Here is a 17,417-nt window from a genome sequence, read left to right as displayed (position 1 = left end):
TAAATAGCATCACTCAAAGCACACTTCTACTAGGGTATTAATATATCGACGGATGAAGGTGAAAGCGAGTGATGGAAACACATCGAGGATTCAACTCATAATTTATCCCAATACCTTGATAAGTGAGCTATTGCAGCTATATTGTCAGAGCGGATAAAAAATGTAAAAGAAGACGTCTGATACTAAAGAAGAGTTGCAGTTTTCACTGCGGGAATCACATGATCAAAATAATCTCTAAACCAAAATAAATTTATGAATAATGTCGGATAATATTGAAGAATCTTTTGCTGCAAATCTAAGATACAGCCTATCATACACCAACATACATGTATCCTAAAACTACATAGATTTCAATCACAATCACCTTCTGGTTATCTGGAACACTTCAAGAAACTGATACTTCTTATTTTCCTTAGTGTTTGTAATTACAGGATATCATTATTGTGAACTCCATGATAATTTAACAATTTTCATTAGTCATATGGTAGGTTATGGTTAAATTTCATATCTTATCATGACCGGAAATTTATTCATGTTCTTCAAAATATAAATTTGGTTTAGAGATTATTTGATCATGTGATTCCCCACAGTGATTTTTGTAAAAAAAACAGTTTCGAGGTCTGAGGTCAGCGCATGGAGGTAAATCTTTTAAGAGACAGACCATAGCAAATACAAGCTAAGCATCAGAAAGCTGAGACAAGGACAAATGGCTTGGTAATCTACTGTGACAATAGGAGAGTTCCAGCTCCAGACCAGGTTCATAGTTATTGGCGAAGTACAGCCAAAGCATTTGGGTCATACCTTTATGGTAGTTTAATGTTATATGTTATAGTATATAGGTGCTGAGAAGGGCGATCATATTGAATTGCAGCTTCAGTTAAGAGGACATAGACTAAATATCTATGCGATAGGACTGGTATGTTGTTTATTTAAAAACATAGTCTAACGGGGCCTGGTGCCTTTTGATCATTTAAAGTTGAAATATTTGCAAATGAATTATGCGTTCATTTATGCAATACATGTATTCAAATTTTTCTGTCTGCACATCCTTTTTAATTTTGATTTTCCATACGTCAAACATTATAATCTCTATACATTTTGTGTTTTTTAAAAGAGATACTTATATAAATTCTGTCAAAATTGCTTCTCTGTCACCAGTAAATACGAACAAGGAGAATAAAATGGATACTGTACCTTCTGTATCGTATGTTGCCTGTCTGCTTTCATTAAACAATATTCATGAGCTGACCAAGTTCTATAAATATGGGTCAAAAATCCTTTTCAGAGGAATATTTAGTCATCGTTTGCTAAAATAAATTAACAAAAAGCTTGAGGTATATAATAAAAGGGTCATTATAACGATAGTTTAATTTGGGATATTGGGTTTGGCTCTCGTGGATTTTGCCAGCCTGGATCACAATCTGTGCTTATGCGCCTCTTGTGATCCGGTACGAAAAAATCCACTTTTGCTAGTACAACAACCCGAATTAAGCTTCTGTTATAATAACCTCATTATATAAGGGGAGCTTTAGGCAGTGCTATGTCTTGATATACGATGTGTGCAGCTAAAAGCAAGAAGATCGATTTTGCTGTAAATATTTTACCAAAAAACAGCAAATCCACCGTTTTCATGTAATAGAAAAAAGTCTTTTATCTTAATTCCTGAACACTAGCTGGTATTTTTCTTTAAATTACACCTTATCATTTAAAGGAAATTAAAACAATACCAAAACAATATTAATTAAAACCTTAGAGACAGTGACCACCGGCTTGTACGATGACAAAGAAAAAAGAGATTTTGTAAAAAAAATACCAGGCAAGTACTGCTATATTTCCCGAGACGGCTTTAAAACTTAGTTACTGAAAGAAATATAATTTTTATGGAAATCATAAGACTTCAAATTGAAAAGCATTTGTCATCGGGTCTTGAAGGTAATAATCTTGTCTTAATTATAAAGCCTTGTATGAACAGTCGCTCAGTACGATTTCCTCCCAGATGAAGAGCTTATTATGACGGTAGGATGGTACCATTTTACTGCCAAAGCAACCTGAGTTTGATTCTCAACCCAGACACAGAGCTTCTTTCTTCATAAGGATTTTTTGCAAATAATTTAAAAGCTAACACTCATGTTCTAGTCTTCATAATATAAACAAACTTTGATTTTTTTCACTTTAAGCTAAAAACTGGAGTCAAAGCTCTATGACAATTAATTGGTGTTATGGCATTGCCACCAATCGATCTACTGGTCAATGTTATCTGTTTTGGTCAACACTGTTTGTCAGTTAAATATATTTTAAGCTCGTTTAGGAAAAAACAGGTTTTGTCAAAGGTCAAGGCTATATCTAGGTCAAATCTGTCCGTAAGCCATAACATTATAACCATTCAAGGTATTAACTGTAGGTAGGTATCAGTGGGACAATGTGCAGAGCCTATGAACTTGTTTAGCTGGTCAAAGATTATGGTCTCAGACTGAGTTCAAATCTGGTCTTCATATTTAGTTTATACTAATTTGTTTTAGCTCGATTGTGAAAGCTTTAAGCTTATTGGAACCACTCTCGAGTCCGCTTCCTGGGAAAACCAGTACTGGTGTCATATGAGAAGTCATGGTCGTGATCCCAGTGTGACTCGAACCCACGGCCCCTGGATTAAGCGGCCGACACCTTATATTTTTGTCTTCATATTTTGTGTCCAGAGCACAATGGAAAAAGAATCTTCAAGATATTGACTTTACAGTTGGGATAAATGTGTGTGGTGATGAAGTGATATGAGGAAGGCAACGATGAATATTACTCATCCCCCAGTCAACATTAACCCCTTCCCAACTCTCTACCCCAACAAAAATCCCTTTCAATTTCTAGTGCCTTGATATTCTACCGCACAACTATCCCTCTCCCCCACCACCCCTCGCCCCCATCAATCTACCCCCATTCATTCCCACACCACAAAAATATATTTAATTTTACTTCCTCCTCCGATAGATTTTCGGGCGTATATTGTCCCGCTTTGCGGGTTTCTTTTTGTACTCAGTATACAATTGTAGTTGCACTAAAAGTGATTTATAACACATGTATAGAAAAAAATCTTTCTGTGTCAAAAACTGCAAAAATGTTTACTAGTATTTATTTTTATCAATTGATATTTTTTGTCAACCGAGCCTAAAACAGAATGCATCTGCAGCAGTAACGAATTTCAAAATGTTCCGATGGAGCATGCCGCGAACCTCTCTACACTTCCTGATTGTACACTTAGAGTTTAGCCAAGCTACATTAGTCTACATTATTGAATGTACTCAGTTTATCAATTTAACAGTAGTTACATGAATAACATTTTTTTTAAATTTCGCCGAAAATCGGTTAACTTTCATTTTCACTTCTTGCCCCGCAATAAAACCTAAGGCTATGCAATGATGCGAAAAGTACACCTGAGAAGTCGCATTTAGCTATATACAAAATATAGTCTTTTATTATATCAGTGATTATGCAGTAACTCGATAAAAGACTTCGTTGTCAAGTGTCGTGCTTACTGATAAAAACGTAACAAATTTGGTTATTAGTTACCGATAATTTGACAAATATAATTTACAATAGAAGTTGTTTGAAGTAGAATAGAGGACTAATTCAAGTAAGCAGTGATATCTGAAGTTGAAAATATGAGAGGGATGAAATGTCATAACGTGAGTTAATTTATATTTTTATCATAAATCTGATATAATGGACGTCCATATAACTATTAAATACAAGAAGAACACTAAATAGTACTGAATCTCTTTCTAGCTTAACATTAAACATCTTTTCAGCTTCAGAATTGTTAAATTTACTTGTTCCATTTAATCACCAGAAACTTTCAAAATCAACCAAATACCGCACTGTTTCAGTTGCTACATAAGGTAGTATGGTACATGTCTAGAGTGTACTTTCTTCTTATATTGTGACTCGAGTTTTATACTGGCCCCAAGTTAAAGCCATCGTGCCTCGGAACTGTCCGAGTCATTATAGCCAGAACGCCCAACCAAATCGTGTTAATTCAACAATTATTACCGACTACCGCCCGCTTAGCTCAATAGGGAGAGCGCAGATCTACGGATCTCGGGGTCGTGAGCTCGAGCCTTGGGCGAGGCGTATGTTCTCCCTGACGATTTGATAAAAGACATTGTGTCTGAAATAATTCGTCCTCCACCTCTGATTCATGTGGGGAAGTTGAAAGTTACTTACGGAGAACAGATTTCTACTGGTACAGAATCCAAAAACACTGGTTACACAGTGTAAACACAGTTACATAACTGAAATACTGTAGCTAAACGGCGTTAAACCCAAAACAAACAAACAAACAAAACAAGGCTTTTGTTGTAAATAATAAAGTATTCAACAACAGCTGCGAACATAAAAGATATAAAAATCTTGGAGGAGAAAATATATTCTTTGAAATGAATTGGAAACTAGATCGTTTATGATAAACGGGTAGTTGGCACGAAATGATAGTTAAATTGTTCCTTGAAATGAAAATGAAACAAGACGTATCATTAACGTTTAAATCAAGGGTGTACATACCATTTATTTGCTGACACGAAATGCAGCTTCTAACTGAACATTCATTTGCGACACGTGATAAAAATACAAAGCAGTGGAAAATAATACAAATAGAATATTGAAAACAAACTCTCTTGGCAAGGAATTAAAATAATTATGTACGGAATACATTGTGTAGTGATAAATCAAATCGCTATCTAGTAAATGTTATATGGAGAACAAATAACAATGATATGTGACACAATCTAACTTCCAACATAGAAACAATAGACTGGCATCAGTCGTTAGAGTCATTAAATATAAAGCATTTGGCCATAAACTCAATCGATCCTCTCTGATACCACTTTCTGAAAAAAAGTATTCAGTACCTCTTACCTCTGACTCTAACGTGTTGAGATGAGACTGGAGAGAAAATGGTTTTCTGAAAAAATATCAATGTCAGTATAAAGAAAGAATAAACTTCATACATGCTAACACAAGTTCTTTGGTCTGGCAAAAACAGAAGCAATCTGCTCAGCCATGTGTTTTTGTATAAAATACAGTTTTCAAAAGTGGCAATGAACAAAAGATATTTGTTTGCTTGTTTCAGTGTAAACAATGAGTGAACACCAGATGTTGCATGTATTTTTCACGAGAGGCGTAGCCCCGCAGAAACGTAAAATCTAGTATTCGCTAGTTAAAAGATATTTTGAGTTTGCATGTAAATCAAAATAATCATGATTATTAGTGATTATAACTAAAGAAGGCCAGTTTGTTCTCAACAAATGAAGACTATATCTCGTCTTTATAGTATCGTAATAATCTTTAAATGAAATTTTAGATGGTGATGAAGGTCGCCGTGATCTTTTTCGGGTTGATGTCATGTATCAACGCACAGGAGGTGACTGTACAGCCAATAGCTACACAAGACGATTGTATCTGTAAAGTTGAGGACACTGTCTGCTCTTGCACGCTTGAAATCGAGCATAAACTGACCATGATACTGGAGAAAGAAAAACAATTGGTGTATCCTGACAACGGTATTTTGAGGCTACGAGGCAAAGAAAACAACGATGCTCCATTGACACCTGAGCAAGTGTCACAAGTTCTGACGGCCGATGGACAAACTTCGCGCCTAGTCATTGCAATAAATGGTAGATTTCCTGGTCCAAGAATAGAGGTCTGGGAAGGTCAAACGTTAAATGTTACAATTATAAACAAACTCCACACAGATAGCGTGACCGTTCACTTTCATGGATTACATCAGAGAAATGCGCCGTGGATGGATGGAGTCGCATTTGTTACGCAGTGTCCTATATTGCCTGGACAGACATTCGTGCATAGATTCAACGCATATCCGCCAGGAACAGCTATGTACCATGCACATATAGGAGACCAGAGGAGCATGGGACTTTACGGACCTGTCATTGTCCGCCCAACAAAGAATCCAATTATTGAAGACAATGAAATCATCATGTCACTTCAGGACTGGAATCATCTTATGGACCCCGAAACAGCATACAATAGAATGATAACTGAACAGTTTGATTTTCAGACATATGAAAAGATAAATACAACCTATTCTGTAGACAGGGGGCAGTTCAGCCGCTATGAGTTTCAGTCAGGCCTTGTAAATGGAAAAGGACGATTCTGGATGACGGAAAGTACAAATAACGGCGCACCTCTTGAACGTTTTAAAATCCGTTCCGGATCACTCTACCGATTTAGAATAATTGGTGCAATGACGCTCTACCCGATGAGGGTTTATATATATGGTCATCGGCTAACACTACGAACATCGGACGCATACAATGTTGACAGGATAGCTGTACAGTCAATAGTAGTACATCCGGGAGAAAGATACGACTTCTACTGGCAAGCTCCAGCAGCGAGTGAAGTCACTTCAAAAGAGTTATTATTTATTGCTGAAACAATAGAAACATCAGAAAGTCTTGGTTTCGCCAAGTACCATGCAGCTGAAGCGGTACTAGAGTTCGAAGATTTCGTAGGTCCAACTCCTTCTCCGAATCCTCCAAATAGCAGACGGGAAACGTGCACTCCTTCGTCGAAGTGTCCTACATTCAACTGTCCTTATGAATATTACCCACCGGGTGAAAACAGAGGCTGTATAACATTCAATGAAGTCAACAACACTGATCCCAATCAAGATTACAAAGACGTTCTAGGTAATAGTGTAGATGAGGAGTACTTTTTCAACTTTGCCTTTCCAGGACCTCCAGGAAATACACCAGGTTCGGTAAATGGACGAGAGTTCGTCCCGCCAACAGTTTCACTTCTCACACAAGAAAATGAGTTGAACACAGAGTGCAATGACGACTGTGAGAGAGATGGAATATGTAAATGCACGTATATTCAGAAATTGAAATCCAATAAACTGGTTCAATTTGTTTTACTTAATTTAGGGAGTGGTTCGGGATGGTCACATCCCGTCCACTTGCATGGACATTCATTTTATGTCATGAAAATGGGTTTCGGCACGTACAACCAAACTACAGGAAGTATCACCGCTAATTCTTATGACATTAGCTGCACAGACAAATTTGGCTACTGCAGTTCTGCATCTTGGACGAATGGCAGCTGGGCAGGCGGCAATGTCCCGGGTTTAAATCGCCGACCACCACAGAAAGACACTATTATCGTTCCAACAGGTATGTAAATTTTGACCGCCACTATGTCGTCTTGTTTTTGTTACAAATTAGTCATTCATTTCAATAATTTTAGTATGTTAGACTGTAACAGAACTTTTTAACATCCATTTTCAATATGTCAACATTTCTGAATAACTCTCGTGATATTTGAACAAGTTTTCACCGAAAATAAAGACGAGGTTTTAATGTACAAATTTGTTTGATCCACTGTTACTTTAGTCATATATTTCAAATATAAAATACTATCACACAGAATAACAAAAATATTCATTTTGCGAACAGTTTAATCAAAATGCACATTTACATTTATACTAATTTTTGTGTGAATTATTTTTACCAATAAACATACTGTTGTCGTGGATACGTTAAAAATGCTTATTCAGTGTCAATTAATGTTTTATCAGGACTCGTGTCTATTGCCCAGCTACGGATAATTCATCTGATAAGATGCGAGTTCACTAAGATACAAAACATTAGCGAAAATGAAAATACAAACATGAAAGCTAGTGCTTTTTAAACTTCCTGGTTTTATTTCAATGTAAATGTAAAAAGCTACTTAACTTTTTATAGGGGGTTAAATATCATGGTTTAATGGAAAACAAATATGTGTTTATCTCACATTCCGATATAATAAATGCTAAAACCGACATAGGATCTTGCAAATTCCATGTATAAAGTGTTCATCCAGATGGACTGGAAATGATTGTCTCCTGATGCCATTTCCCTACTGGTTATGTAGTTCATACACGCAGCCAGTCGGAAAATCCCGAACTCGCATATGGAGAATACGTAATCTTGCGGAAATTGCCCACCACTTACCAGGCAAGAATTTTAAAATGCCACATATTAAGGGCCGTAACTCCACTGAAATAACTGAACCATAACGGTCCAACGGTATACACAACTAGACTTGTCAGTGTTAGCATGTATGAAGTTTTTTGGAATTCCAACCAGTGGTATAAGAGAAGTAGCGCTGAATAAAGAATTTGACAAGACAAAGGTCACGACTCCGCTGAAAATCATCTTATCAGAATATGACGATGATATGCACAACTACACTTCACACTAATCAGAGTGTTGTTATAGTAAATTTCAGCCTAATTCTATGCAGCAAGTAGTGTGAACATTGCAGAATATTACAAATCAAGGGCCATAACTCTGCTGAAAATCACTGAACCGAGAAATGGTAATGATATGTACACGCTTTGGACATATCTTCCTGTAGTGTTTGGAAGATATTTCCCCCATGGTGTAAGAGGAGTTGCTAAAATATATATACATTTGACAAATAAAGGGCCAACATTCCCATAAAAATCACTGAACCAAAACATGCGGATAATATGCATAATAAAACTTGACATAGATAACTCCTGTAAGGTTTGGTGGAAATTCACCAAAAGAGAAAAGGCCAATACATAATAAATTTTGATAAATAAAGGACCATAACTCTACTGAAAGTCATATCCATAATATGCAAAAAGGCTTGGCACAAGACAAATGATGAGCCATAACTCCACTGAAAAAAAAGATGAACCGGAACATGTCGATAATATATATAACTAGGCTTGGCACTGATCATTCCTGTATGGTTTGGTGGAAATCTGCCCAATGGTATAAGAGAAATGGCCAAAATATCATACAATTTCGCGAATCAAGGACCATAACTCCGCTGAAAGTGATCGAACTAGAAAATACAGACGATATGCACAACTAGGCTTGGCAATGTTTAGTCTTGTGGAGATGGACTGAAACTTAATCACTTCGGCTTGCCCACTACACGAGTAAGACATGATAATTAGTGATCAACTTGAGAGTAGAAATGAATGCATTAGTTATAATTGATACATAAAATTATGGTAAATATATAAGGATTTGCAGGGTAACAGTGCATTGATATTTTACTATAATTTTGGTTTCTTGATAAACTAATTTCCTATAAGTAAACAAGAGCCATGTTAGACATGGCTAATCCCCCCGTCGGGCATATTATAATTGAAGGCTAAAGTTCCTGGCAAGTTAGTGTCTGAAAGTATTAATTTTGGGGAAAGCTTTGAAGAACCGTTTAGTTGTGGTCCGCATCAGGGGTTTTAAAGATGTGGAAGAAAGAACTAGAGCTATCACTAAAGGTGATGAATGTACCCCCACATGCACTGACACAGTACATTGGAATTTGACGCACACAATATTGCATAATTATGTGGACTGTATGTATATAAACTGTATGTTATACACTAGAGTAACAAAAAACAAAGTCCCATAACTATGCAGAATATTCATCTAAAGGAACGTAACATGCACCATGCACAACTAGGGTTGGTACTGATCACTTGTGTGAAGTTTCATTAAATTGTGTGCAAGGGTTTGGAAGATTAAGTGTGCACAAGACTGCATATGCAGACTGTATATACATAGTATGTTAACAAGAAACAAAGTCCCATAATTCTGCAATTTTTGTCGTTGAAAGAACCTAACATGCCCCATGCACAACTACAGTTGTTACTGATCACTTGTGTGAAGTTTCGTTAAATTGTGTCATGGGGATGAGGAGAGATGGTGCGCACAAGATTGTTTCTATGTATATAGTTTAGTAACAAAAAACAAAGTCCCATAACTATGCAATTTTTTTTCTCAAAGAACCTAACATGCTCCATGCACAACTACTGTTGTGCAAGGGTTTGGGAGATTAAGTGTGCACAAGACTGCATATGCAGACTGTATATACATAGTATGTTAACAAGAAACAAAGTCCCGTAACTCTGCAAATTTTTTTCTGAAAGAACCTAACATGCCCCATGCACAACTACTGTTGTTACTGATCACTTGTGTGAAGTTTCATTAATTCATTAAATTGTGTCAAGTGGATGAGGAAAGATCGTGTGCACAAGATTGTGTCTATGTATACAGTATAGTAACAAAAAACAAAGTCCCATAACTATGCAATTTTTTTTCTCAAAGAACCTCACATGCCCCATGCACAACTACTGTTGTTACTGATCATTTGTGTGAAGTTTCATTAAATTGTATGAAGTGGATGAGGAGAGATGGTGCGCACAAGATTGTGTCTATGTATATAGTATAGTAACAAAAAACAATGTCCAAAGTCCCATAACTCTGCAAGTTTTTTTTCTGAAAGAACCTAACATGCCCCATGCACAACTACTGTTGTTACTGATCGCTTGTGTGGAGTTTCATTAAATTGTGTCAAGGGGATGAGGAGAGATGGTGCGCACAAGATTGTGTCTATGTATATAGTATAGTAACAAAAAACAAAGTCCCATAACTCTGCAGGTTTTTTTTCTGAAAGAACCTAACATGCCCCATGCACAACTACTGTTGTTACTGATAACTTGTGTGAAGTTTCGTTAAAATGTGTCAAGGGGATGAGGAGAGATGGTGCGCACAAGATTGTGTCTACGGACGGACAGACAGACAGACGGACGGACAGACAGACAGACAACCTGAAACCAGTATACCCACACCCTTACAACTTTGTTGTCGGGGGGTACAATAAGTCAGAGGTGAGGTGGTTTACTGCTAAATTTTATTAATTTTCATGAACAGTATAGCTATGATGTTTTTCTATATGGCTACTGTAAAAGAAGGAATGGAAAGCTAACAGGGAACAAGAGTCCCAGAATGTCACAATATACGCCCGTCACAGCAAATTTCTTTACTCTAGCAGCTGTATTTGCAAATGGAATTTTAATTTTGTGGCTGTTTAGTAATCATTGTAAGTCTTTTGTTTTTCTAAGTCCACAAAAAACTCCTTACCAAGTAGAGATACCTTAAAATACACCTAAAATTGGAAAGTAACATCTATGTTGTACCACAGAAAAGTGGTCTTGTTTTTTCCCTACGGTCAATTATAAAAATGTTACAATATAGGTTATTTATAGTAACAACTAAGGAAAGCTAATCTAAAAAAAAAAAATTGTAAGTCCACATAAAACTCTTTACCAGGTAGAGATTGGTCAAAATACACCTCAAAATTGGATGTAGCATGCATGTTATACTACAGAAAAGTGGTCTCGATTTTTCCCTACGACTAGTAATGAAAAAATTACAATAAAAGCTATTTAAAGTAACAACAAAGGGAAGTAATTCTAAAGAAGGGAACTGCGCATGACACTTCATCTCATGATGGTGTATAATTGCGCAAAGTTACATCAAAATCCCTGCATGCATGAAGAAGAAATGCTTCGGACAAAGTCATTCTTGTATCTGACTTTTGGCCTCTAAGTGTGACCTTGACCTTAGACCAAGGGACATGGATCTTGCGCAGGACACTCCGTCTCATGGTGGTGAACATTTGTGCCAAGTTATATCAAAACGCTCTATGCATGAAGAAGAAATGCTCCGAACAAGGTTTTCATTCTCGTATCATTTGACCTCTAAGTGTGACCTTGACCTTAGACCTAGGGACCTGGCTCTTGCGCATGACACTCCGCCTCGTGGTGGTGAACATTTGTGCCAAGATATATCAAAATCCCTCCATGCATGAAGAAGATATGCTCCGGACAAATTTTTTTAAGAAAATATGATAATGGAGAATAACTCAAAAACTAGGCAAGGTAGAGTTATTGTTCTTACACATTGCACTTCCTCATAATGTGTTCTATCAGTGTATGAAGTTTGAAGAAAATCCCTCCAGTACTTTTGGAGTTATGCTCCGGACAAAGATCGTTGCGGACGGACGGACGGACAGACGCACGCACGCACAGACGGAGAGCATTTCTAATATCCCCTTCGCCTTTGGCGGGGGGATAAATAAGTAGAATATTGTTTACTGGTATTGTGTAGCCGTCGGATTCCACTCGGACAATCCAAAATCCGGTATTAACCTTGCTGTGTTGACCTAGTGTTATTACTATGAATATGTTTACAGGAGGTTACGTGGTGATCCGATTCCGGTCGGATAATCCCGGGATGTGGTTTTTACATTGTCATATTGACCTGCACAACACGAATGGTATGGGAATGGTTATTGACGAAGGAGAAACAAAACCAAGCCCTCCTGCAGGATTCCCTACTTGTAGAAACTTTTTATACAATGGTAAGATTACGTCTTCTAGAAAAGTGCTCCGTGTGCGCAGATCCAGAATTTAGATTTCATTTTGTTGGGTTTAACGTCGCACCGACACAATTTTAGGTCATATGGCGACTTTCCAGCTTTAATGATTGAGGAAGACCCCAGGTGCCCCTCCGTGCACTATTTCATCACGAGCGGGCACCTGGGTAGAACCACCGACCTTCCGTAAGCCAGCTGGATGGCTTCCTCACGTGAAGAATTCTACGCCCCAAATGAGGTTTCGAACCCACATCGATGAGGGGCAAATGGTTTGAAGTCAACGACTCTAACCACTCGGCCACGGAGGCCCCGCCAGAATTTAGAGGCGAACAGATTGTTAACAATACTGCCTATTAAGAATAGATCTACTGTAAAGAAATTATTTACACATTTTGTATTAACAATATTACTAGATGAACATTTTCTGAAATACGCTGTTAAAAAAAGGTAAGAAATGAAAGGATTAGGAGGGAACGGGTTTCAGCGGGTCACTCTATCATTGTAAAGAAAGACATTTCAAAAGTTTGCCCTATTACCTACCAATAAATTGATTATACCGGTTGAACTAGCACTTGGATAATACTAACAGCTTCTAGACATTTATTAAAGATCATATTTCTGCTATGGGTTCTGACCAAGACAAGTTCCCATGCATATCTGTAATGTTTTACCCTGTCAAGATGGCCGATATTTCACTTATATATGTGTTACAGGAAAACGGTCAGTAATTCGGTCGAAAATGTGCTTCTGTGGTGTAGTCGAAAGAAGTCCAAAGTAAATAGATCCTAATTTTCCCTTTTTTGTTTTCAAATTCGTATAGAACGAAAACTTTAATCACACTTTTCACTGCTATAATGCATTGTACATGAAATGAGGCGGTTTCCATATTTATACATCCCATAAGGCAAGCTTTGTAGATCGAAACCGGAAGTGGGGGTTTATTGTGCGGACTAAAGCAAATATGCGCCATTTTTGACTTGCATTTTACTAGGAACTATTCAACCCCCTATTTTCATTTATATTGTTTTCGTTAATTTATGATAGAACTTTCATGGCAAATAGGTGTAGAAGTGGTGTTCTAAAAAGATACGTCAAGGTCACGACCTAAAGTTGTTGTTTTTTTATATGAAACAAAGACGGATTTAAATTCCTGGCCTTCAACCTGTAACAAGTTTAAATATTATGTTATACGTTTCCGACAATGACATTTGTCTCTTATTTGATTTTGCAGGCAAAGGACCTGTAAATGATGCCACGATCAACAGCAGAATGTCCCGCCTGACGCTTTTTGCACTTATCCTGGTGGTAAAGATATCCAAATAAGTGTGTGTATTTTGAAAATGTAATAAACAAAAGCTATTGAAACATTTATTTTAAATAAAAGATTTATGAAACTGTGAACTTAACATAGAGCAATCACAGAAACGATGTAACCACCGCGTTACAAGGTTGGATGAATCCAGACCCGCCAAGCTCAGAAAACGGCACGGATAAATATTGTATACATGGCGTTAATATTCTTACTATTATATGAGCTAATTATATATCCATATCATTTTCTTAAAATGTACCTAACCGTCTGACTGGCGCTTTATTTCTTACCTCTGTGAATTAAAGATTTGCGGAATCTGAAAAAAAATATTAAAAAGGGGCAGATACGAGTATATCAAAATTTATCTTGAATGAATTCATATAAAAACTTGCATGGCTTAGACTGTTTTAAATAGAGAGTTCAAAAAAGATCAATACCAATATTTATCTAAAACGTTTTTACATAAAATACTGACATATTTAGAACTTTATGATACAGAGACCGATATATATTAATATTCATCTACATGATACATGTACTAGGACATACTGAAATGGATAAGACGTTTAGATAGAGGGAGAGAAATATCAATCATTTTCTACTTAGTGAACGTATTCAAGTCTTAAACTTACATAGTTTTAGACTTTTTGAATGGAAGGACCAATATATCGATATTTACTAACATGTATACTCTCAAATTGTACATAACATTTAGTTTAGACTTTTTGAATAGATGGACCAATATATCGATATTTGCTAACATGTTTAGTTTCAAAGTGTACAATTTAACTTAGTTTAGACATTTTGAATGGAGGGACCAATATATAAATATTTACTAACATGTTTGCCTTCAAAGTGTACATATAACTTAGTTCAGACTTTTTGAATGGAGGGACCAATATATCAATATTTACTAACATTTTACTTTCAAAGTGTACATATAACTTAGTTTAGACTTTTTGAATGGAGGGACCAATATATCGATATTTACTAACATGTTTACTTTCAAAGTGTACATATAACTTAGTTTAGACTTTCTGAATGGAGGGACCAATATATCGAAATTTACTAACATTTTACTTTCAAAATGTACATATAGCTTAGTTTAGACTTTTTGAATGTTGGGACCAATATATCGATATTTACTAACATGTTTACCTTCAAAGTGTACATAAGACGTAGTTTACTTTTCGAGTAGAGAGACTGATACTTCGACATTTACCAACATATTTACCTGTGTACATATCACATAGATAACACTTTTTAAATAGAGAGACCAATATATACATACAAAGCGTACATATGACATAGTTTAGACTTTTTGAATAGAGAAACGAATACGAAACCCATATTTACCTACGAAGTGTACATATGACATAGTTTATTATTCAGTTATTGACTTATGTTGAGGTCAATATGTGTTTTTACGGGCCTGTAAAAATGATATTGACCGAGGACGAAGTCCGAGGTCAATATCATTTTATAGGTCCGTAAAAACGCTATAATTGTTATATTATATGTCTTCTCAAATGCATTCGTTTGACTGGCCCATTTTTCATACTTGTAAGAAAAAGTGATATCACAAGATAATCATCATCAACTTGGGCGACCTGTGTTTTTTCCACCTAAAGTTATCTACTTTTATTTTACCACCGCTAGGAAAACAGGGATACTGTTTTATTACCTGTTTTGTTGATAGGAAATATGTTTTCCTTTGTAAATCCTACAATCGTATAATAAAACTGAAACATAAAATGAGTAAGACTTATTAAAATAAAATGTATATACAAACTACATTAACTATATTTCGTGGTATATACTGGTTTTGATGTTACTGTACCGAATAAGGCCTAGTTTTATAATTATAAATCCTACAATTGACTGAATGCATTCTCTGATAAAAGCTGCTCAAATTTTCAAATGCCGTATTTGTCATTCTTTTTGATCTTTGGACGAAGTTTTTCCAGAATTTCGCCCATCTCATATACAGAGGCTCTAGCGTACGCCTTTGCGATACTTTCGCAAAACCTATGTTTAACAATTTGTATCCGTAAAATCAGGGGGGAAATTATCTTAAATTTGAATGCTGCTCTTTTATCGCGACTACCGGAACTAAATTTCAAATCATTTTTTAACCTTAATTGTGGAGCGTTTCCTTAGAAATAAGCTTCCTTAGAAAGAATCTGATTGAAATCAACTCCTATTAACGCTTCGCATAGAATCGGAAGCCAACCAATAGAGGGTTACGTTCAGACGACCTTTTCGCTAGAGGTTTGCTTTCAACATTTTAAAAGTGTAAGTAGAAGTTTAAAAAATCTATATTTAGCCTTGAATTTCAGTTTTTGACATGTGATTATCACGGATTAAAATTTTTATGATGACATCTTCATGACAGAGCCCTCGTGGTTGTTTTTTCTTTGTGAAGAAATAAAAAATAAATTAATAAAGCCAAAAGGAAACTTGGCGGAAAGAAATTATGGCACACCCAGAAATTCATACTTTGCTCGGTTTTAAACGTTCGCTTTTATTTTTTTTAAAAGCATTGTGTATTACTTCGTCAATGAGCGCTATTTTAAAGGTTAAGCCATTTAAAGAAGTCGTCAGATGGGTTAAAATAAAATTAATTTACAAGGTTGGTGGAATAGAAAATTTGGAAATCCTATAAAACAGAAAGATTAAGTTGAATCGGCCGCCATTAAGGAAAATCTGGTACTTTAGCTAGATTGGTCATGATTTGCAAAGGATAAGGTATTATCATCAGCATAGTTCTATAATTGACTATCTTGAACAAAATGAAATATGTGATTAAGAAAATTTTTAAAAAGAGAAGTACATAATATTGAGCCTTGAGGAGCCCCTTTATATATTTCTTTGAAGTCACTTTTGAATTGATCTAATTTGATACACTGTTTTCTTTCACTTCAGTAGCTGAAAATCAACTTCAAAGAATTTCAGATAAACCATAACTTTTTTAACTTGAGAGAGAGAGTAAGTCGTATGGCAAACGATTGAACGCTTTAGAAAGGTCCGTTAAAACTGGCGCTATGTACAAAAAAAAATGTATTTATTTTCATCTCATGCCCAATCCTCAATTAGTCTAAGTAGGGTTGTCTGACAGCCGTAAGCCGATCTAAATCCTGACAGATGTGTATTGTATTGTTGGTCAAAAATGGGTTAATTGTGTATTTATTGTTCTTTCAAATATTTTAGAGACAAAAGGTAATATACAGACAGGGTGGTAGTTTCCCTTATCTAATGTACTCTTTTTCTTATGTAAAGATGTTACTTTCGGTATTTTTAAATTTTCTAGGAATACTGATGTTTCAAAAGACTTATTTACCATAGAGGCAATATGGCTTGAGACAGTGTGCTTTGATAATTTAAGTAACTTTGGTGAGATACCATCAATGCCGGTCGCTTTCTTTATACTTAATTTATCTATTTTATCCATAAAAGAAGATTCAACTAGATAAAAGCAAACATTATTATTTGATTTTATTGATGTTATAATGTTGATAATGGATACTTTTAATTGTGTAGACATGCAAGAATTCATTACACTGCAAAACAATACTGTCATTATAAGTTACTTAACGTTGTTGTCACTTTATCCTCCTTCTACAGTTAATGACACAATAATTCACAGAAGGATAGAATGGATTGAATGCTGTATACTTACACTTTATGTTGCGAATATGTTCTACCTAATAATTCAATGTAAAAGGAATAACCGTGTTACTAAGATGCTTTATAAAAAAGAATCCCTTCATCTCTGGGTATAGAATCAGTCATGTACAGAAATACAAAGTACAAAGCGGGGAGAAACAAGCAATGGACGCAGCTGGGCAGTCAGAAAAAAGTA

At 35.8% G+C, this 17,417-nt stretch overlaps 1 protein-coding gene across 2 annotated transcripts in view; it reads left to right on the top strand.

The window, feature by feature from the left end:
* Positions 1 to 17,144, top strand: part of LOC123528495 (uncharacterized) — a 30,553-nt gene extending 13,409 nt beyond the window's left edge. Inside the window, exons 1-4 of one of the 2 annotated variants that reach the window (XM_045308254.2) lie at positions 3,405 to 3,674; positions 5,348 to 7,175; positions 12,061 to 12,228; positions 13,475 to 17,144. In XM_045308254.2, coding sequence (XP_045164189.2) covers positions 3,651 to 3,674; positions 5,348 to 7,175; positions 12,061 to 12,228; positions 13,475 to 13,566 — 2,112 coding nt within the window. In that variant the 5' untranslated portion in view covers positions 3,405 to 3,650 and the 3' untranslated portion in view covers positions 13,567 to 17,144. Of the gene's footprint in view, positions 1 to 3,404; positions 3,675 to 5,347; positions 7,176 to 12,060; positions 12,229 to 13,474 lie in introns of those variants that run through there. The other variant, XM_045308256.2, reaches the window with a different exon arrangement.
* The last annotated feature ends 273 nt before the right edge of the window (positions 17,145 to 17,417 follow it).

The sequence above is a fragment of the Mercenaria mercenaria genome, chromosome 13 (genome assembly GCF_021730395.1).
Source record: "Mercenaria mercenaria strain notata chromosome 13, MADL_Memer_1, whole genome shotgun sequence".
NCBI classification, from domain to species: Eukaryota; Metazoa; Mollusca; class Bivalvia; order Venerida; family Veneridae; genus Mercenaria; species Mercenaria mercenaria.
Note: the sequence above shows the minus strand (reverse complement) of the source record. Positions and strands in the feature narration are given on the sequence as shown.